At 37.4% G+C, this 24,078-nt stretch overlaps 1 protein-coding gene across 1 annotated transcript in view; it reads right to left on the reverse strand.

Moving 5' to 3' along the window:
* The window catches only part of CCDC30 (coiled-coil domain containing 30), a 145,632-nt gene that overhangs the window by 111,331 nt on the left and 10,223 nt on the right, over positions 1-24,078 (reverse strand). The window contains 5 exon segments of the mRNA XM_036745742.1: positions 1,552-1,744; positions 5,436-5,515; positions 10,338-10,450; positions 15,319-15,390; positions 19,663-19,900. Coding sequence (XP_036601637.1) covers positions 1,552-1,744; positions 5,436-5,515; positions 10,338-10,450; positions 15,319-15,390; positions 19,663-19,867 — 663 coding nt within the window. The 5' untranslated portion in view covers positions 19,868-19,900.

A 24,078-nucleotide genomic window follows, 5' to 3' on the forward strand; every position in this document is an offset into this window, starting at 1 on the left:
TCCTGCCCACTCCCCAGGCTCCAGGTCCCTACATCCTTGCAACTCCTCCCCCCCCCACCACCACCAAAAGGAAGGGGAAAAAGTGATTTTTGACTACATCGTCTTTCATGGTGACATTTCTTGGGCAACAATTTCCTTATTAATAAACCTTCCTTTTGCTATATTAAGGCAGTAGGCTTATTTGTATCATAGAGTGATGAATTTTAAGCTACAGAAACTTCCCTGAACAATCTCCACTAAGTTTATTGAGGTCCTACCTCTGTGTCTGGGGAGAGAGTAAGTATACCAATGAAATCACAGGTGTTTGAAGAACTGGAGTAGATATGGCTTGTCCAGTTAAGAGATTTTTCCCAGATTTCTAGGTGCAGTTTGACTCATAAGTGCAAAGCTTCCAAAGTTAACCTGAGCACTTGGTGCTGTGTGTCTCTCCAGCATGAGATTTTGTTAACCATTCTGTTATCCATGTTATCCATGAGTATGGGGTTGAACTATTTTTTTGGTTATGGGAACAGTGTAATAATTTACATTATGGAGTACAGGTTGAAGTATACTATTTTTCATTTCATTTTCTATGGCTAATATAGAAATATGTTTTGTATGACTCACATGTATAATGGGTATCATATTACTTACCTTCTCAAAAGTTGGAGAAGGGGTAGAAGGAGGGAGAGAATTTGGCACTTAAAAATTTTTATGAATGTTAGACAAATAATCTTGAAATATATATGTGCATATATATTTATGTGTGTGTGTGTGTGTGTGTGTATAAATGCCTTTTTTCTTTTCTTCCCTGTGGTTTGGACACCATAAGTTACTCAGCAGTTAGGAAGTTAATTAGCTGTGAGTATGATTACACAACGGGTAACTGAGTTCTGTCTAGAATACCAAATTGGTTGGGAGTGTTCAAGTCAAAAAGATGACACTTTCATGTCGAAGGCAAGAGGATACTCCAGGGCACCAGGAAGAACCATGATTATAACCAAAAATTCAGATAGGCACCACAGAACAGGAGAAGTTAATAGGCTATGGAATCCACCAATTTCTATTGGATGGTTCCTTATACCTGTATATTTGATTAGCTTATCCCTGTATATTCCGTTAGTATTTTTTCTTGTGAATAAACCTTAAATACACACACCTGTGGTGTAGTGTGTATGGCAGTAGGAGGAACAAAAGAAAAGGGCATAGGCACTGGTTTAAGGGTACCCAGGGATATTAGCAGTGGCAAAAGGCAGTGAAAAAGTAATTAAATGATTAGGTACATTAGATCTCTGAACCCAAACTGGCCGAAGGACCACAAGCATGATGGGATACAGCCATCATCCTTGAAGGCTTAATATTTTGAGCCCAAGTTTAGAGACCAGCAAGGTTTAGAATACATTAATTAAGGAGCCCTGGGCAAAATTCTCTCAGGTCCTGTGAAGAAGCTCATTCCCTAGAAAGCTGAGGTCTTCAGCAGGCCTTAAGACTACAGTGATCTTTCAGACAATGGGTATAGAAGTAGTGGGTCAACTGAAAATAATATGTGCATTTTTCTTTTTTCTGACATACTTTCCTTTGAAGTTTTTCAATATGATATTCAAACTGTTTTCTCTCTTCCTTGGTTTGATTTTGAGTCTCTCCCAAAAGAAGTTCTAATTCTTCATTCCATTCTACCAAACGTTCATGTTCCTGCTCAAGCTTCTGGAACTTATAAAGAAGGTCTGTGCACTTGCACTTTTGGTCTCCAACCAACTTTTTACATCTATAAAACAAATGGAAAGACCTAATGAAGTTGCACCAAGAACAAAGTAGCCTCATATCAAGCACAAATGCCTAGTTTTTAATGTAATAAATGCTACTATGTGCTAAAGATAATGCAGCCATCCTTTCCACTTCCCATTGGGGAAGGGACAACGAATCATTCCTTAAGGGTACCTAATATTACCCTACAGATTCATTATTGCTTATTACTGATAAATGGCTAAGTAAGAGAAGTCTCAGGTGGCTTTTCTGTCCCTAGAGTCTCTGGAATCTTGGAATTTTAAATTCAGAGAATAGCATCCCAAGAAAGTCCACAATTGCCCCAAGTATGGGGGTAAGCTCAGAATCATCTGGAAAAGCTTCTGTAGTAATTATATATCAGATAAGAATTTACGGTGGTCATCAACTTAAACCCTACGGGTAGTAGAATGCCACTGTCTCCATGTTTGCCTTGCTTTCTCAGGTAGTTGGCTAAATGATTAGCCAACCATTTCAGATAGCAGGCTAGAATGAAACTGCTTAGTAGCACAATTCAGAGGTAGCTCAAGTTGTATAGGATCTCTGCTATATGGAAGATAAGCTTAGAGCTATTATGATATCAAGATTTTTAAATAAAAACTTTATTTCCATAAAAAAATTCAACACAAAAACTTGTTGCATCTTCTACTAAAGGTACCTCATAGTCCATTATTTAATTATATGGAAGCATGGCATTGCCTTTCCCCCACGGAACATTTGTGGTCATCTTCAGTAAGAACAACATGACACCATATGTCAAAATGAGCCTTTGTCCAACTACAGAAAGTGCAGATTTCCAAATGAAAATCAAGCGGCCTTTATTTCTAATCCAGGCTCTGAAACTTTTGTATTTTGTCAGGTGTTTAGTACACTTGCATAGTGCACTATGTGTACTAATATGTACACTTTTTCCAGTGTCTGGGATACAGCCGTAATTCACTGCATAATACTGAATGCTAGTGCCCAACTTTGATTCAATTCAAACATCATTTACTGTGTGTCTTCAATTTAGTAGTGTTCTTCAAGGTGCAGCACCTAACACCTAAATTACTATCAAATTATTTTAGATACTGGAGAGACTATAATCAAGAACAATAACTTTGTAGTGAATTCTTAGCTATGTGGGTATACATTAGTTATCCAGTTACTAGTCATGTAAAGTATTATTACCCAATACTGGTCACATAAATAGTAATCAATAAATACTTGCTACTTACTGACTTATTTATGGCAACTTTTAAATTCTAATCAATGGATGATCCTAATTAGGATGATACAGCAAGTCTAATATCCATATTTGTACACTCATATCTGTAGAATTTAACTTGTCATGGCATTTGGGCCATCTGTCCGACAGTAAATTTGACTTCATGAGGGTTGGGGGCATATGTATACTTTACCTAAAATACAAAATACGAGCATCTCTCTCCTAGAAAACAAAGGCTGGATAAGTAACAGAGGTAGAGCATTAGGCATCTGAGTGCTCCCCCAAAAGCCGCATGTATATTCCAAGGAAAAAGTGAGAAAAAAGGATGAGGGTATATAGTACAGTATATTATGTGGCCAAGCTGAGCAATATTTTCACTGGATTCATTTGACATTATTAACACTTCTGATTCCTTAATGACTTTTAGTTTCCACTTATAGATATAGAACAAGCTCCTTACCCCCAAAACTCATAGCTAAGCATTAGTGTAAAGAAGAGTCTTTTATCCAAGATAGTTTTAATTACTTCCCCTATTACTCGGGACAAATTGGATCTGAAAAGGTTATCTAGTTCAAATCCATGCCTTTGCCTTTAAGCAGGATCACTGTAAGCCTCCTGATCCCAAGCAGGCTCAGGGACAAGTGAGCGCTCTTTGGTGACATGAGTGACTCCATCCCTAGGCCAGCTTCCATTTCGGTATAAAATGCCCAGTCACGCCCACTCCTCTGCATTCAGACCTACCTTTAGGCCTTTCTTGCCTACTATGTGCTTCTTATCACCAAGGTTCCTCTTAGCTCTATAAGGAACCTTACAGAATTTTATCTGAGAACAGTATATTCCATCCTCATCTTTCCTTGTATGAAACACTGTTAACTTGTACTTAATAAAAACTTGTGATCCAGACTTACTACCCTTCATTTTTTCCTTCTTCATTTTATACCATAGGTATTAGCTGGAAATTGACAGCCCAGTTGTGTCACAGAAATTTCTCTGTAAGTCAATCAGTGGCTCTCCCTGTCCTAGCTTCTAAGAACAAAGAAGCTTATTTTGACCCTAAAATTGTGAGCCATGGGACTTTTCCAAGAGAGATGCTATCCTAATTTTAAAGAGTCATAGAGAAGTAACAAAGCCATTTTCTTAATACTTATTCCATCGTTTAGCAAATCTATTCCTCTCTGTGACCAAAATGAAACCAGTCACAGCGACTGGGGAGTCAATATGAGGGGCTCTTCTGTTTTATTGTTTTTAATTAAATTTCAGAAGATGGTGACAAATATGAGAAAATAGATGAGAATTTTTTAACCATGAAGAAAATAAAACATTAAAAAGATTACTAAGGAAAGCTGTTCCTTAGTAGGAAAGTCTTTGAAAATGGAAAATATTCTCATTTATGCACCAGGGCTTAGATGCCACCTACTTTAGAAGTAGGGAACTGGACTAGAATAATCTCTCCTAGGGCTGTCTAGTCTCAGCATTTTATGAATGAGCTGCGGCTGACCTTCTGGGGAAATTAATGGGTGAGAGAATGGAGAATGGCCATATAGTGGTCCATCCACCGTCAAAGATAAGGAATAATTATTACAATAAAAGCAAACCACCTAAGTCACTCTGTCATCATGGTGTTCTGTCTTACTGTACCAGGCCTCCCCCACTTAAATCCAGTTCACTTGCATGTGCAGGCACCACCTCGCTGATATCACTGGCCCCTTCTAGAATGAAGGACAAACAGCAGCAGCAATCAGTGTTACTTTAACAGATAAGGATTAAAGGGGGAAGTGGTTCCAGTCAGGGTTTCCTTAAGTCCCCAAATGTAACATTTATAGCACACTCTCTCTTGTTACAATAAAACAGTGTGGAGAGTCAGGAAATCAAGGTGATGCTTGCTAGCAGTTTGGGCTCAGGCCAGCCATGCAGGCTTTTCCCTTCAATGAACCCCAGCTTTGTAAAGTCAGAATAATACAGAGTTCATTATAAGGAACGTGTCTTATAAACATTAAAGTGTTAAAGGAGTTTGAGCCATTACTATTTTTTAAAAACATAAATTTATGGGGTTTTTAATTATTAGGCTTGAATGATAATGCCTGATTGTGGACGAGGCCCTGACAACACTTAGTGAGTCCAAACTATAATAAGAGTGCGATCCAATCCGGAACACAGTTTGCTTGCTCAGACATCCTCTACAACGTTCCTGAATGATAGGTGGGAAGGCATGGAATTTGCAAGCGTGATTAGAGGCGTTACTCATTAATTTGGTCTAGGCACTGGAGCCCCTCTGAGGGAGCAAGAAGAGAAGGGCAAAGAGGTTACTCCCCCCAGGCATCCTCTTCCCCAGCAGTCAGTAATGGAGCAAAAGGAAATAAAGGCACCGATAGTCCCCTCCTTCTTCACAGCTGGCTACTGGCAGCAACATGGGATGGGGGAGAAAGAGCATGAGCAGTTTGCTCTTGTCTCTGATCACAAAGCTCACCTTTCATGGAATGTCTCATCACTTTTTTCATTTCTTTCTGCTTTGCCGTTGTCTTTGGCCGCTATTTCTTTCTTTTTATCCTGCCAAGTACATTTAAAATGATAAGTTATGGCAGCACAGACTGTCATAAAACAAATTAACCAAGCACATAGTGTATATGCTACGTGTCAGACACTCTGTTAGGTGTGCAAAGATTAAAAAGAAGAAACAGTCCCTACCCTCAAGGAGCTTACATTTTATCAGAAGTACAAGTCTGTACATAAACACACAGAATAAATGCAAAATGAAGATTCTTTTTAATGCCCTACATCACTCTGTATAAGGACCTCACTTGCTCATTCTCTGGACCACAAAGAATCCATAAATCCTGTGAAGAAAAGCTCTTGATGTTCATGTCCTTTCTGGATATTCTATAGAAAAAAATCTCATGCTGCATATACATAATTACATCTATATTAAGTGCAACTCTAAAGAAATGTAAGGGATCATTAGCAAACACCAGAAATTGTTCACATATTATCCTTTTCACAACTGTCCCTGAGGAAGCTTACACCCAATTAATTCTATAATACTTATAATATTCAAAACTTTTGTGGGGGAACACCTCATTGGAATTTCCTTCAGGGAGTTTCACATATTCTTCTCTGTATGCTCAATGGTGGAAAACTTTTGTCTTTTGAGGGGCTTTTAGAAATAACTAGAGGTTGTTCATAGTTAAATCTGATGCATAATCTGAGTAATACTGTGTTGTTTTTAAAAATAAAGTAATTAAACTAGCTTTTGTGTGCTGCTAGTAAATGATCTCTGACAGCATCTCTAGTAGGGGAGTTTTAATGAGTGTTTTGAAGCCCAACACTCATTGGCTTTGTAAATTTAGTTTGTTTAAAAAAACCACAAAAGGCAGCAAGTAGGTTAATTACTTCATGGTTGAATCTAATATATACTAATTGAATTTATATTTTTGCATATGTAGGTCCTTTTCCCTTTTTTATGAGTTTTTAGGATACTGACCTAGTAGTGGTATTGCTGGATCAAAGGGTAACTGTATACTGTTAACTCTTTGGACATAGTTCCAAATTGCTCTCCAGAATGACTGGATTAGTTCACAACTCCATCAATAATGCATCAGTGGGGGCAGCTAGGTGGCACAGTGAGTACACCACCAGCCCTGGAGTCAAGAGGACCTGAGTTCAAATCTGACCTCAGACACTTGACACACTTACTAGCTGACCTTGGGCAAGTCACTTAACCCCAACTGCCCTGTGTTCCACCCTCCAAAAAAAGAAAAAAAAATTAAACTAAAAAAATGCGTTAGTGTCCCAATTTTTCCACATCCTCTCCATTATTTATCATTTCCTTTTCTGACATATTAGCCAATCTGATAGGTGTGAGGTGGCAAGTCAGAGTTGTTTTAATTTTCATTTCTCTAATCAAAAGTAATTGAGAGTACTTCTTCATATGTCTACAGATATCCTTGATTTCTTCATCTGAAAACTGCCTGTTTATATCCTTTGACCATTTATTAATTGGGGAATGGCTTATATTCTTATAAATTTGACTAAGTTCTCTTTATATTTGAGAAAGGGCGCCTTGATCAGAGACACTTGCTATAAAGATTCTTTCCCAGCTTTCTGCTTTCCTTCTAATCTTGGTTGCATTGGTTTTGTTTGTGCAAAAGCTTTTTAATTTAATATAATCAAAATTATCTATTTTACATTTCATAATGCCCTCTATCTCTTCTTTGGTCATAAACCTGTAACTTACTTAGCTTCTCCTTTAAGAATTTGTATGCTATACCACTTGGTGAATGCATGTCTTGATATTACTTAATGGTCTATAGTGCCTTTTAGCAAGATGTAGTTTCCTTTCTTATCTCTTTTAATTAGGTCTATTTTTGCTTTTGCTTTGTCTGAGATCAAGGGTTGCTACTCCTGCTTTTTTTTTTCACTTCAGCTGAAGCATAATAGATTCTGCTCCAGCCCCTTACGTTCACTTTGTCTGTGTATCTCTCTGCTTCAAGTATGTTTCTTGTAAACAACATATTGTAGGATTCTGGTTTTTGATACATTCTGCTATCTGCTTCCATTTTATGGGTGAGTTCATCCATTCACATTCACAATTATGATTACTAACTGTGTATTTCCCACCATCCTCTCTCTCCTTTTACCCTTTTCCTCCTCACCAGTTTTGCTTCTGTCTGCTGCCTCCCTCAATCTGCCCTCCGTTCTGTCAGGCCCTCCCCCCAACTTTACTACTCTCCCCCCCTCCTACTTTCCTGTCGGGTAAGATAGATTTCTATATTCAACTGATTGTGTATATTATTCCTTCTTTGAGCCAATACTGAAAAGAGTAAGGTTCCAGTGATGCCCATCCCCCACCCTCCCATCTTTTCCTCCACTATAATAGGTTTCTTGTGCTTCTTCATGCGAAATAATTTACCCCATTCTACCTCTTCCTTCCTTCTGTGCCCACTGTACTCCTCTGTCTCATCCTGTAATCATTTTTTATGTCATTCCCTCAAATTTCCCTCATACTCACATCCTCTTGCCTATGTATATTCTAAAAAAGGAATATTACTATGTCCACATATGGAGGCAGCTAAGTAGCTCAGTGAATAGAGTGTTGAGCTTAGAGTCAGGAAGACTGGAGTTCAAATCCAGTTCCTGAAAGTAGCTCTGTGACCCTGGGCAAGTCACAACCTCTGTTTGCCTCAGTTTTCTCTACTGCAAAATGGGGATAATTTTAGCACCTACTGCCTAGGATAATTGTGAGGAACAACTGAGATAATATTTCTAAAGTGCTTAGCATAGTGCCTGGCACAAAATGTGTGCTTAATAAATATTTATTGACTGATTAATTAGTATTTCCATAAATATTCTCTAATTTCTACTCCAGCTAACTTTCTGAGTGCTTGAATACTTGGAAATTCAATTCAACAAACATTTATTAAGTGTCTACTATGTAAAAGGCACTATGCTAGGCACAGAAGCCTCTCTTCTGCATATACTTATACATGTATATATAGTGCCTTAAGGTTTGCAAGGGGTTTTATAAATATCTCATCTTATCTTCATGAGCCTGGGACATGGATTACTACTATGATTTTCATTTCACAGATGAAGAAACTGAGGTAGATCAAGTGATTTACCCAGGATTACACAGCTAGTAAGTGTTGAGGATGACACCACCTGGCTGCATCCTGGGTGTTAGTGTACCTGTGCTGATCTCTGTGTCTCATCTATTTATTTTTTTCTCATCTCCACATTTGTAAGTGACCTATATATTGATATATTTTGTAACTGATATGTGTATAAATAATCTGTCAGTGCATATGTTAGTATGTTTATGCTACATGTGTATATCTGCAGTGGAGTAAGAGGAGATAAACTTTTCCTTATGGATAGTTTCTAGACTGATACCCCCAATTCTTTACCTGCATAGAAAGGGACTTCAGGATATCTAAGTCCAGGTCTCCTTAAGGCCACATATTCCTAGAAACACTACCTCTCCTGCATAAAGCAGCTTAGATTCTGCTTAAGCTTAAGGAAAGTCTTCCTCAGGCAAGCTGAGTGATTCAGAAGGGATCTTGAGATCCAAGTTATTAATAAACTGGGTTGAGGACTGGTACCAAAGAAACTGTGACCTTTACCCTGCCATATTTTCAGCTGCTACCATGTGGTTTTAAATTAGAGCTATTCCAATGAACATAATACTATTATACCATAAAAATAAATAAAAAATGCATTCTCCTTGGCAGAACAGCTATTTAGACAAAAGCTTCAAGCTTATTTAAGGCAGTGAAGGAAAATGGAAATAAAGTAGATAGTAAAGAAACATTTACAGAAAATGTTTGTGATTTCAACTGATTTTAAAATCCTATTCAATTTCACATTAAAATTACCTGAGAGGTGGCAAGTGTAGATAAGGATGATGAAGCTAAATATGCCAATGTCTTGAAGAAAAAAAAATCAAAGAAAGTGGATACACTGATCAATACATTTTAATGCGGATAAAATAGGCTTGCTCTAGAAAAGGCTTCCTTCCAGAACTTATAGTTCTAAGAAAGAAAAAACTCAACCTGGATTTAAAGTGTCTACAGATTGCCTCAAACTTTTCTTGGGAGGTATTGCCAAAGGAGATTTTAAATTAAAACCAATTCTTGTTAATTGTTCTCAAAAGCTCAGAGACACTAAAGCATATTGATTGCTTTCCATTTTTTGGCAGGCAAATATGAAGGATGGGTGAGTAAAGTTGTTTTCAAACACTGGTTTTCAAGTTATTTTACCCCAGGTGTTGAAAAATATTTCAAGGACAACAATATCACATTTAAAGCATTACTGATTTTATATAATATTTCAAGTCATTCAACTACACTTGGTTCATTGTATGAGAATGTGAGTGTGCAAATTCCCTAAGACGTGGATAAAGTTCTTTGTGCCTACTAGTGTATGTATGAAGATTTAAAGAAAGAAGACAGTTCAGTCTGTGCTGCTAAAATATTTTAAACGACATTGTTTTCATCATATCATCAACGTAGGCTTTATTTTAGATACAATGTTCAGTCATTTAAAATTTTTTTTAATTTCACTTTCTTTAACTACTCTTTTACCTAGCTTAAATCAGTAATGTTTTTCTTATCCTTTGTTATTATGTGAATAAACAGATAAAATTTTATTTTAAATTTTTTCATTGCATATTTCCATTGGGCTGGAATCAATAGCCATATTTTACATATAATTATAACTACAAAAAGTGTGAATTGGAATAATGCAGCACATTAGTGGGATTCATTATTTGTACTAATTGGGACATAATTTGCACCAATTGTACATCTACGAAGGTAGTACAGTGTATTAATAATATTGAAGTTATTAATTACAAAGCAGTTCTTTAAAGTCTTACCAATTCCACATGCAATTTTCTTTCTGAGTCTCTCTGGACATGATTTCTTAATGCCAGAGTCTCTCTGTCCAGTCTCTGACTGTGTTGCTTTGCTTCCTGCAGGTTGGTTGATTCTAAAACAAGGGAAGTAACAAAATATATTGACAAAACTGAATCTAAGGACAATTTGGGTGATGCCATCATTGACATTTAAGCCACGTCTATTACTTTTCCATCCCTGTAATCTCACAAAATGGTATTTTTCCACATACCAAAATGAATCATAGCAGCTAATGCCATACGAACTACTTCCTTGGAGCCAATCTTCATAGTACCAAGCCACTAAGGGGGGCTTCTGAGGTGAGGCGGGTGGAGTAGAAAGAGCACTACTGGATTCCAGAATCACTGCTTCAGATACTTACTAGTTTTGTGACCATGGGCAAGTCAAAAGTTTTCTGAGCCTCCATTTCTTCATCTGTAAAATGGGGATATTAATACTTGCACTACCTACCTTACAGCTGTTTTGAGGAAATACTTTCCAACCTCAAAGCAAGTTTACATAAATATAAATAATTGTTGTTGTTATTGATAGGGGGACAGTAACTTCTGTGGAGCAGAGCTTAGAAATTGCCTGTCTCACCCTAAAAGTCTTTAAAAAACTCAGAAAAATAAAACAACCACCCAAGATGGATATCTTTGCCAGGAAGTCCCTTTCCTCTTGACTTCCTTCTAGTAACATGCCGTCTGACCAGCCCCATGCTTTTGACCTAGCAGTACAACTACTAGGTCTGTATCCCAAAGAGACTTTTTAAAAAAGGAAAGACTTATATGTACAAAAATATTTACAGCAGCTCTTTTTGTAGTGACAAAGAATTGGGAATCGTGGAATGCCCATCATTTGGGAAATGGCTGAACAAGCTGAGGTATGTGAATGCGATGGAATACTATTGTGCTATAAGAAATGACAAAGGAGATGATTTCAGAAAAACCTGCAAAGAGTTATATGAACTGATACAAAGTTAAGTGAGGAGAATCAGGAGAACATTGTACACAAAAAACAGCAATACTGTAATGAAAATAAACTGCTACTCTGATCAATACAATGATTCACAAGAATTCCAAAGGATTCATGATGAAAAATTCTATCTACCTCCAGAGAGAGAACTGATGGACTCTGAATGCATATTGAAGCACACTATTTTCACTTTATTTCTTTTTCCTGCCTTTTTTTCTCTTGCAACATGAGTAATGTTGACCTGAAAGATTGGTTAAAAGAGGTAAACAGTCTAGGTGACATATAAATTCATATTGTTTTGTTCCCTTAAAGCTAACAGATACATGATCATGGAGCCAGAAGGAAACTTCTGAGTGACTGAAAAAAGAATGACCAGGCTTAAATACACTTTAGAACAATCCCAACTCAGGAAGTCTATGTTACTCAAATCTATGGTTTCCATATGTGTTTAACCATACCATGAGAAAGGAAATTTCTTAGCTGAATTAAGCCATAAATACAATAACACAAGACAATTGACAAAGCGTCAACTGGAAATCATGATCCCAGGATATCTGTGTTTCTCCTGTGTAGCATATGTCCATAAGAGCTTCAGAGTGAACTGGGTTTAAGGTTTTGTGAAGGAAGGAAGAAAGAAAGGAAGGGTTAGAACTTTATCCACGTCTTGGGGAATCTGCACACTCACATTCCCATACAATGAACTAAATGTAGTTGAATGACATGAAATATTATACAAAATCAGTAATGCCTTAAATGTGATATTGTTGTCCTTGAAATATTTTTCAACACCCGGGCTAAAAATAACTTGAAAACCAGTCTCAAAACTCTTCCATCATCACCCATTCTCTCCTTTTTTACTCCAATCTTTGACAAAGAGGTAGGTGGTCTTTCTCCTTGCTAAAGTCAACCCTTACTCATAGCCTCCATCTTATTCTCACTCTTCTTCTCTAGAAGTTTCTCTTTCAATCAATGCCTCTCTCCAATCTGCAATCTCTTCTTATAATAATAATAGCTAACATTTACACAAAGTTTTAAGGTTTGCAAAGTGCTTTATATATATTATCTCGTGAGCTACTGGCTACTTCTCTGTTGCCAACAAGCATGCTCAGGTCTCCTCCATCTTAAAAAAAAATCTTCACTGGACCCTCCAAACACCTCATATTTTCATCCTGTATTTCCTTACTTTTACAAGAAAATTCCTCATGTCCTGCTCCACAATCTGACTTACAACTCTACCATTCAACCAAAACTCTCTCTTCAATGTTGCCAATAATCTCTTAATTGTTAAATCCAATGGTCTTTTCTTAGTCCTCAAGTATCTTGGCCTCTCTGAAACTTAAAAAAAATTCAGTTGTACAGGGTGTTCCTGAAGTCTGGACACACAGGTAAAAATGCCTATTTTCAAGAAATGAAATGAGTGAAATTTTCAACAACATTTTATTTAATTGGAATATTAACAAATAACATCCTCAATATGATTTCCATCATCTGTGATGCAAAGGTTGATATGCTTTGCAAGATTCACGTGAACTCAATGCAATAACTCCACGCTGCCATCAATTTTAGCACATTCACTCTTTATGTGTTTAATCAAGTGTGTTGCATCTGTGATTTTCTTTGAGTACACCTTTTCCTTTAGCATACTCCAGAAAAGGAAGTCTAGGGAACTAAGGTCTGTTAATATTTCAAATATTTCAAAATATGCATTTTTCCTATGTGTCCAGACTTTAGGGACACCCTGTATTTTATTTTCAGGTTCACATTCTCTCCTAACCACCTCTACTTTTCTTCTCCTCCTGTTAAGAAAACAAACAAAACAAAACAAAATTCATTACAAACATGTGTAGTCAAACAAAACAAATTCCTGTATTGCTTTGGAAAGAAAGAAAGAAAGAAGGAAAGAAAGAAAGAAAGAAAGAAAGAAAGAAAGAAAGAAAGAAAGAAAGAAAGAAAGAAAGAAAGAAAGAAAGAAAGAAAGAAAGAAAGAAAAGAAGAGAAAAAAAGATGTCTCAATTTGCATTCTGAGTCCATTACCAAAAACATGTATAGTCAAGCAAAACATATCATCATTTTGGCCATGCACCCCCCCCCAAAAACTGTCTCAATCTCTCCTCTGAGTACATCACATTTCTATCTGGAAGTAGACAGAGAACATTTTCATCATGATTCCTTTGGAATTGTGGTTGGTCATTGTGCTGAACGCTTCCTGAGTCTTTGGAAGTTGATTATCTTCACAATATTGCTATTACTGCATAGGTTGTTCTCCTGATTCTAATCATTTCACTCTGTATCAGTTCATATAAGTCTTCTCAGGTTTCTCTGAAACCATCCCTTTCATCTTTTCACACATAAAATATGTTAAATATATATCATATATGTATGTGTGTGTATATATATATATATATATACATATATATATATATCATACCTTATTATGTTATTCCCCAACTGAAGGGCATCCCTTCAGTTTCCAACTCTCTGCCACCACGAAGAGGGCTGCAGTAAATATTTTTGCACATATGGGTCTTTTTTCCTCTTTCTTTGATCTTTTTGGGGCACAGACCTGGGTCAAAGGGTACACACAGTATAATAGCTTTTGGGGCATAGTTCCAAATTGCTTTCCAGAATGGCTGAATCAGTTTACAATTCCACCAACAGTACATTAATATTTCTGCTTTCCCACAGCCCTTTAACATTAGTCATTTTTCTTTTTTGTCAACTCTGCTGAGTTAATGAGGAGGTGGTCCATCAGTTGCATTTCTCTGATTAATAATGGTTTAGAGTAGAGGTGTCAAACTCCCCAGGATCAACCAAATTAAAATGTAATTGGGAAATGTTCCACAAAACAATTTAAAGGATGTTAATTTGTGCTTTTTCTAAGTCAATATGCTGCCCCCAGGGATCATTTCTATTTGAATTTAACCTCACTGATTTACAGCATTTTTTCATATGGCAATTTATAGCCTGGATTTCTTCTTATATAAATTACCTATTCATAACTTTCCATTAGTCAGTAAACATTAAGTATTAATTAAGTCAATTAATGACTTAAGTCAATAAACAGTAAGTGTCAAGTACTGTGCTAAGTACTGGAACAACAACCAACAACATTTTTTTTTTAGATGGGGTGTCCCTATCTCACTCAGGCTGAAAGGGCAGGGGCTACTACTGATCAGCACAGAAGTGTGATTTGCTCTGTTTTTGACAAGGGCTAGCTTGCCCTTCCTTAAGCAACTTGGCAGCCTACTACTCCTAAGGGCTCACTACATCAAAACCTACTTAGTGTGGACAACCAATCAGCCTAGCCTCCAGGGCCTCAGTATCTCTAGTAGTAGGGATTAGAGGCAGCAAAGATCAAAGGCATGTTACATAATGCCTGAAATAAATTTTTATGGGAATGATAATCCCTTAATTATTTGGCTTGTAATTTTTTTATTTTAAATTATTGATTTTCTTAAAGCAGGGAACATAAATTGTAATTAGTCATATGTGTTCATATTTCCAATTATTTCTATCATTCAGTTGTTTCAGTCACGTCCAACTCTTTGTGACCCCATTTGGGGTTTTCTTGGCAAAGATTCTGGAGTGGCTGGTCATTGCCTTCTCCAGCTCATTTTACAGATGAGGAAATGGAGGCAAATGAGGTTGAGTGACTTGCCCAGCCAGGGTCACTAATAAGTGTCTGAACTTGGATTTGGAGTCAAGTTGTCCCGACTCCAGGGCCCAAGCTCTATCCACTGAGTCACCCAGTTATTCTATTAACAATGAGATGTCCTGATTGTGAGATTTAACTGCAAAGATTTCTACATATGTAATCCTAGTAGTAAATTCACAAATTCACATCTGGGTAATTATAAATTTCTGTTACTAGTGAAGGAATTGAAGCTGAGGAGACATTTGGCAGACTGGAAATATAAGATATCTAGCCAAAATGAAATACTGTACCTATGTGATCTGAAAATGTTAACAATGATTAAAACGACTTACCATTTTCTTTAAGTCTTCTCAAATTTTCTTTTAGTGCCTCAATTTCCAGTTGGGCTGATTCTAAGGCAAGCTCTAAAAGAAAAAGAAATACTGCATACTTACTTATATATCAAATTAGTATATGTTTATTCACCAAATTTCATTCCTTTGCATCTTCAAAGGCAAAATGTAAAGTGCTCCAATGTAGACTTTAAACAAACAAAAAGTCTTTAACTAAACTGGGCTAAATATTCAGAATTGCACAAAGAATAACAAAACAAAGTTGTAAAACCACAAATAAACTAAAAATAAATAACTTTAACAAGCATTATTAAGTACCTATCATGTGCCAGGGATTGCAATAGGCACAGGGTATACAAAGACAAAAAATGAAACTGTTCTTAACTTCAGACTATATCAGACCTTAGAATTTAATTAAGCACTGCCTTGTATTATTTTTTTCATATTTAAATGTTTCATACGTATATGTCTTATCTAACTAATTCTGAGCTCAAAGGCAGGTATCATTTTAAAAATAACAACATATTTACGTGGGCCTTTAAGATTTATAAAGTTTTGTTTTCTACATAATTATGTGAGGTCAATAATACACAATATAACCCCTCTCTTACAGATAAAGAATCAGTCTCAGAGAACTGACTTGCCCACAGTTATAAGAGTTTTAGAAAAATTTTTTATGTGTCAGAGGAGGGATACACACCCAGTCTTCTAACTCCAAGGATAGCACTTTTTCTACTATCAGTCTTTTTATATTCTCCTCCTGTCCCCCATATCTCATAGCCTGAGCACATTGTATCAAATGAGATAATATTTGTCAAGCATTTTGTAACCATAAAGTGCCACGTTAAATATATTCTATTATTACTATTGGTGTATTGGTGTTAAAAATACTAGTTAAATGAATAAATGACTGACTGAAATAATCAGCTTATATATTAGTCTATCTCCATCCAAAAAAAATTAGAATAAACATCAAATTTGTATCCATCCATTTTGGAAGTCCTCTCTTGGGGCTCAGATATCTTGCCTGGGGACAGAGTGGGTGCAAATTTAGCTAGCCGACTACATCTAGCTGGCTCCAGACACCAGACCAGACCATCCATCACCTTCATATCCCATCCAGTCATCCATTCAGGCCATCTTGCCATTGGAGTGTACAATCTATTCTCTCCCACCCTGCCCCCACCCCCAACTGCTTCTAAAAAACACATGTAAGTTGACTGTCCTATGTCACAACTTGCCATCTCTATGACTACCCAGACCAAAACTCTCTTCCCTGGCCACCATGCCCTATATATGCTTTCTTCTTCTATTAGAATATGAGTTCCCTAACATCAAACAGGGACTGTTTGTTTTTTCATTTATACCATAGCACTTAGCACAGTGCCTAACACACAGTATAAGTTTAATTAATAAATGTTTTTTCATTCATTCACATCTTTCAAAGCAAGATCACAATTTATGGCATATAGAAGGCAAATTTTCTATTATAGTCATTAGAAGTCTCATAGACCATTAGGCTCAAGATGCAGAAAAAAATGTGACTATGAAAAAACTGAAAGCATTTTAAAACTTTACTTTTGAAGACTAAAACAAATAAAATACATCAGGTAAACTAATTTAATTGAACAATGGACTGAGTCAGTTTGAAATATCTTCACAACCTGGCCCCTTTCTACTTTCCAGTCTTCTCTCTCCTTCCTTCCTTTCTCCTTTCCACATACTCTTGTGATTCAGCTCTCCGGGCCTATTCACTGCTCTGGACACATGCTCTCCCTCTTCTATCTCAGAGTCTTTGTACTGGCTGTCCTCCATGCATGGAGTGTATTCTCTTTTCACCTATGTCTCTAGGAAACCCTAGTTTGCTTCAAGAATCAGCTTGAGACACACGAAGCCTTCCTTAATCTTCCCAGCTGCCAAGTTGCAACCCTCTCAAAGCCACCTCATGAGCATTTTGTATATATTTATATGAGTACAAGTTGTCTATCTGCATTATGATGTAAGCTCCTTATGGGCCTGGATTGTTTTTGCCCTTTTTTTGTATCCCCTCTCCCTTTTCCCTACCCCTGTGGTACCTGGTCCATAGTAAGCATTTAATAAATGCTTGTTGATTGCTATACAGTGAACTCTTTGGAGGCTGGGAGCCATCATTTCTGTCTTTGTATCCAAAGCCTGGATATGGCTGGCATACAGTATGGGCTTAATAAATGCTCGTTGATTGATTGTGCTTGCAGATAGGGAAGATAAAATTTTTAGCTAAGAAACAGTCCCTGTAGCTCCATGAGGGAGCTTGTAGCGTAGTATGGTATAAGGGTATAGCTATAGTTATGGTTACACAGATATATGTGTATCTGTGTGTATATATACATACACATATATATGTATATATGTTATATATGTATATATAAACACATGCACATATACATATACAATTATGACACAAAATAATACATGATGCAAGAAGTGCTCATGAAGGGCTATATGAAGTCCAAGAGGGGGAAAGGTAGGTCGTCACTAACTGGGGGGAGTAACTATTTAGAATCTTAATATGCAAAAACCCATTAGTTATGGTTCAGTCTGAAAAAATGACAAGTAGTTCAGGAAATAGTTATCACTGATTTTAAGAATCAGATAACCTCAAGAATTAATCTCTCAAATCACATTATTATCCTACTCTTTAATTGTTAAAATAAACCTGTTTTGTAACAAATATATTCTAAATCAAATTGTAATGGCAAAAGATGAATAGAAATAAGTAATTGGAATATTTTTTAAAATTAGTAGTTTTAAAAACAACTAAAATGTTGTATCAGTTGCTTTAAAAATGCCTAAGAACTCATAATAAAAGATGCTATCTACTTAGAAATAGAGAACTGACAGAGTGCAGATTTAAGCATATTTTTTCTCTTCATTTTTCTTATTTTTCCCACAACATGGCTAATATGGAAATATGTTTTACCTGACTTCCTAGGCATAATAGATATCATATTTCTTGCCGTCTCAATAGGTGAGGGATGGGGTAGAGAGAGAGAGAATTTGGAACTGAAAATAAAATTATTTTCAAAAAATAAAAATTCCAAAGAAAAGCTAAATTCTTCTTAGCTCTGTGTAAAGCAGAAATCTCAAAGCAGTTTTTATAAAAGTATACTTGTCATTATCTCAACCCACAAAGTCAATACAGGTCAAAGATTGTTGCATTAATCATAATAATAATAGCTAGCCTTTATATAGTTCCTTAAGGTTTGCAATGTATTTTACAAATATTATCCTCAGGACAACTGTGGGAGTTAGGCGTTAAATTTATTATTGATAATATTATAATAAGAAATAAATCATTTATAATTTATTAAATAGTGGAAATTATTATTAATATTAATAACAGCTAGCATTTGTACATGCTTTAAAGTTTACAAAGCACTTTATATTATCTCATTTGATCCTCATCACAACTCTATAAGATAAGTGTTGTTCTTATCTCCATTTGACAGATGAGGTCACTGAGGCTCTGAGAAGTTCAGAGACTTGCCCAGGGCTCAGGATCCTCTGAGAGAAGCTTTGAACCCAGGTCTTTCTAACCCCACTCACTCTAACCCTACACTCGATCGCTTTTGACATAGAGGCACTTTAACATGAAATCCTCCACACTAAGGATGCCCTTGAAACCTCCAACTTCAAATGAAGTTGAAAGGAAATCCCGCTCTCCTCTGCGCTAAAACTGTTCTGGAGAACGGTCTACATGGATAGTTCTCGAATTCAGCAACATGAACATGGCAGCTTTTCTCTAGGGAAAGAAACTGTGACCTATGTGAAGGTCTACTCCAGGGATACAAAATGTGGACTCTTCTGTAACCTATTTTATGAGTTTAAATCAGAGGCCCCAATTCTGGAAAAGTTCTTTAGTCCAAAACAGAAGCCTAGAGAAAATCAATTTGTAAGATCTGTCTGTAAAAGAACATGATAGATCTGTGTGCACGGCTTCTCGAAATTAGTATCCTTGTTTTACAGAGACACTTTATAAATAGGAAAAGAACTTTAAGAACTTAGGAAAGAAAAAAAAGCTTAGTCACATTAAGTGAGCTGCTTCAAAACATCAGAAATCAGTGAGTGGAAGAGATAAATCCAACTCCCAGCAGCTCCCAAAGACGTGATGAGTGTGGCTGTGTATGGCAGCCCTCAGAGCACTTGGCCTCCATGAGCACAGGCTCTCAGGGCAGCCTACAAGCTGTCTTCAGTTTATCAGAGGACACTTTTCCCTCCATTTTGATTTTGTAAAATGAAAATGATTTTGACAAAGCTTCATTACAACAGTCAGAGATGATGATTTTTAATAAATTCCAAGTTTACCAAGTTTATTGTGTTCTTTTTCCTTCATATCTATTTTTTTGGTCAGTCTACAGATCTCTTCATGCGCTTGCTGTAACCTTCTAGATTCTTCGTCTATGTTCCTCTTGAGGTTCCCTTGCACTGTTTTCTCTTTCTCCAGTTCTTCATTAGGGGGCTGAAATAGAGATACTCTTAAGAGCAGAACAAAAAGCAAATTTACTTTCATCGTACAGTATTTCTTCTATCAGTGCTCGGTAGTCTGGAAAGGAAAGGAAGAAAAACATGTGTTTAAGTGAAAACCAATTCTGCCCATAGAACAAAGACATCTAGTCTCTGCTGGAATACTTCCAGAAAAAAGGGACCCATTGCCTCCTAAGGCAGCCCATGCTTTTTGGAACTGGCCTTTAATTCACCTCAAATCTTCCTCCCCTGGTTCTTAGTTCTCTCCTCTGGGGCTGAGCAGAACCCCCTTTAAGCCATTCATTACTTTGTGTCCTCCCTCTCTTTTCAATTCAGTAAACATTTAAGGATTACTAAGTAGGAAATACGGTGCTGTTGCAACAATCTTGCTAGCAGCTACTGTGGCTGTGTAAAACCAACAACAACCAGCACACAGAATGCTGCAAGCCCAGATTCTTTTGATCTGCTTTACTAAGGAAAGCAACTTTAAGGGGTTAACAATCTTTCTTTAATCCAACATACAAATATCATTCACTTAGTTCAGGGGAAAAAGCCAGCACCCTGAACTTCAGAGCAAATACAAACAAATTACAAACATCAACAGACAGACCTTGTCTGATTCAAATCTCAATGCATAGTTACCAGAGTTTAACAAAGTCTGAAGATCCGGGTTTACAAGCTGGAGGGCTCTTAACTACAGCTGCCCAGAGTCTCCACATCAGCACACTGCCAAGAGTGAGAGCCCTAAGCAAATATCTCTGTTATCTCTTTTTATGCACTCTTTAGCCGTCATCAAACATTATTTGAGTGACCAGAACTTAAATTCACTATTGGTTCTGGTCTTAGCAACTCCCCTTAGGACCCTGGGGTCTTCATGCCCACATAGGCTCAGCACCTAGTAGCTAGGGGGTTTGGGACCTGCTTGGGAGTGAAGATATAATCAGACCTCCCTTCATTGGCCCCACCTGGAGCCCCACCTTAGTTACCAATGCAGGTGTCCAAGCAGGAGTTAGATAAAAAACAAAAGTTTCTATTCTCAAGGAGCTACATTCTACTGAAGACTATAACATGTACACAGATAAATAAATACATTTGAGGCAGAGAGTAGTGACAAGCAGATGGGAAAAGGTTGCATCCCTCCATCTACTCTACATGTATCATGAATTTATTTATGTATGCACATATATCCCATATATCCTCTTGTTACTTTTCATTATTCACACACTTGCACCCCACTCCAATTAGCTCAGGACCTGATACAGCCTGTGCTTGTGGGATAACTTGATGAGGCTGCAGAGGTAAGTTGGGGCCACACCGCTGGGGGCCCAGGAGGATGACATGGTAACTTAGGAAACCTAAAAGTGCCTAGGACCCTTCAGCTGATCCCTGTATTTCATGGCATCAAGGTCCTTCACAATCCTAGTCACCCTCCTCCGGATAGGCCACCAGCTTGTTAATGCCATTCTTAAAAGGTGGCACCGAAAAGAGAATACAATGTTCCACATATGGTGTGACCAGGGCAAATGCATTGACAACCTTAATTATTAGAATGTGAACTCTTCCATTAAACTGGAAGCTCCTTGAGGAGAGGTATTGTGTCATTTTTATTCTTTGTATCCTCCAAAACCCAGAACAGTGCCATGCATACAAAAGACCTATAATAAATGTTTGTGGAACTGAATTGAATATCTGGACCTTGCTTCTATTGATTCTACCTAAGACTGTCTATGCTAATTAACAGAGAGTAGGACCACTAAAGTACTATTCCAAGGCCTCATTATGATACAGCAATGACCCTGAATTTTGGAATACTAGGCCAGGGAAACACAAGCCCTGGAAAGGCCTACAAAAGCTGGACAAGTTGTGTGTCTGCTGTCTGAGGACTAGCCTAGCTAATTTTGGGAAGGCTTATCTAGTGACCATAGAGTAAAGAACTTTTCAGCCACAGTAACTTTTGAGGGCTATTTACTGCCAAGTTATAAAAAAGCTGTAATCATATCAACATATCAGATTACACCACATTAAAATGAGAAATCTTTGAAGTACTGAAGAAGGTTGCCACATCACACTGCTGATTGACATTAGGTCCACTAAAATCCTCAGAGACTTTTTCACATGAACAATTTTCTAACCATATCTCTCCCATGCCTACGTTTAAACCAGGGTCTTTACATTTATTCCTATCAATATCACATCATTAGATTTGGACCATTGTTGTAGCCTGTCCAGATCTTTTTGAATCTTAATTATGAAATCCAATGTGTTAGCTAATTCCTCATAGATTTATTTCTTAATCTATGTCTTCGGCCAAGTCACCGGCTAAAGTACTGAAGAGAACAGGGCCAAGTTCAAAGTCCCATGAAATTCCACTGAAGACCCTCCTACTTCCACTTCTTAACCCATTTTAGATCTGGTTCAACCAGTTCCTAATTTACCTAACTGTAGATTCTTTATCAAAGTCATATTACAAGTAAAGGAGGCTATACGTTTATTCACTGATGTTGGCATTGTTTGAAACGTTCAGAACTCTTCTAAAATTACCTTCAGAAAAACAGTATCACTGATTTTCATTGTTCACCTTTGTCTAGCTGTATAACTTTCAGTTGGCAGGGGTTGGTGTGGTGGCTGGCATAGCATCGCTGTAGAAAGAGATAACCTATGTTGTTGGCTACAACATGCGCTGCTTTGGGTTCATACTTTGCGTGACTTGTCATTAACTGAAACACTGTGTTCAGTGTGGTTCCCTTATACCTGGTTCTGTGGAGACTGCATTGGACTTTAGACCCATTAGTCCTCAACTCAGACCATATTATACTTCCACATACTCTTTGATCCAATGACACCAGCTTCCTTGCCGTTCCTCTAATACAACACCCCATCTCTTGACTCCAAGTATTTTCACTGGTGGTCCGCCATGCCTGGAACACTCTCTCTCCTCTCTGCTTCAGGCATTCCCTGGCTTCCTTCAAATCTTAAATATCGCCTTCCACAAGATGCCTTCCCCAGTTCCTCTTAATGCTAGTTCGTGCCTTTTCTCTGTGATTATCTCTAATTACTCCTGTATAGAATCATGCATGTACATAGTAGTTTGCATATTGCCTCCCCTGTTAAATTCTGAATTCCTTGGGACAGGGACTATTTTTGCCTGCCTTTGTATCCCAGTGCTTAATGCTGTGTTAATATGTAGTAGGTGCTTAACAAATGCTTGCTGACTTGACTTCCTTCCTAACACCCTGGATCTTCTATCTTAGAGATTTGTGAGATCTGGAATAAGGCACTATACTGAAGAATGCTCTCTCCTATTAATCCTGAGCACACTCTGGGCTTTGCCCTCCTTTTCTGCCCATAAGGAAGTGGGACATGACATGTAGACAAACACATAGTCCTTGTCCAGACCATGGCACACCATTTGCTATCATTCACATTCTCATCTCACTACTTTTTCCAACCAAGCTGGGTTGCTGGTTGTTCTTTACACATGATACTCCACTTCCCAGATCCCTGACTTTGCAAAGGGGCCCCCACTGATGAGAATGTACTCCTTCCTCCCCTGCCTCTCTTAGAATACCTAGTTTCCTTCAAATCTCAGCTCAAGTACCACCTTCAATATGAGACATTTTCTCATCCTGTGCTCCCTGCCCCCCAATAAGCTTGTATTTGTTTGGAACATAACTCTATGTGCATATGTTGTCTCCCACGGGCAAGAACTGTTCCATTTTTGTCTTTGTATGGCCCCAGAACCTTGCAAAGTGCCCGGCACACAGAAGAGACACTTATTCAATGCTTGTTGATAGACTGACACTACCAGTAGTAAGACAGGAACCTAGAAGTCAAAAACAAGGAATGCTGAGCCACAAATAAGCCAAATCACAAAGAAAACTGTCATCATCTAGTCAAGTTAAAAGGCAACGAAGGAAAAGAGTGGATAGCTCTGGAAGCTCGTGGAATTGACTTCCTTGATCATCATCACAACAGTGAGTTTCATAAATTACTTTGCAGGTCTGGCAGAGAATCTCCAGAAGTTTCTTTGCTAAACAAAACTATTTCTATACCTTCACCTACGGAAATTTTTCACATCCTTGACCAAAATGGCCTTTGTGAAATAAAATCTGATAGCACCCACTAGGGGCATCCCCTCTCCATAGGGCCCATCCCTCTATTAGTTAATATTGAGGAGTTCTTCAAATTATTCAGGGAAACTTCTGACATGCTCCTGTAGAATGGGATACAGCAGCAGGACTAACACTCCTCCAAGCT

Source organism: Trichosurus vulpecula, chromosome 2 (assembly GCF_011100635.1).
Source record: "Trichosurus vulpecula isolate mTriVul1 chromosome 2, mTriVul1.pri, whole genome shotgun sequence".
NCBI classification, from domain to species: domain Eukaryota; kingdom Metazoa; phylum Chordata; class Mammalia; order Diprotodontia; family Phalangeridae; genus Trichosurus; species Trichosurus vulpecula.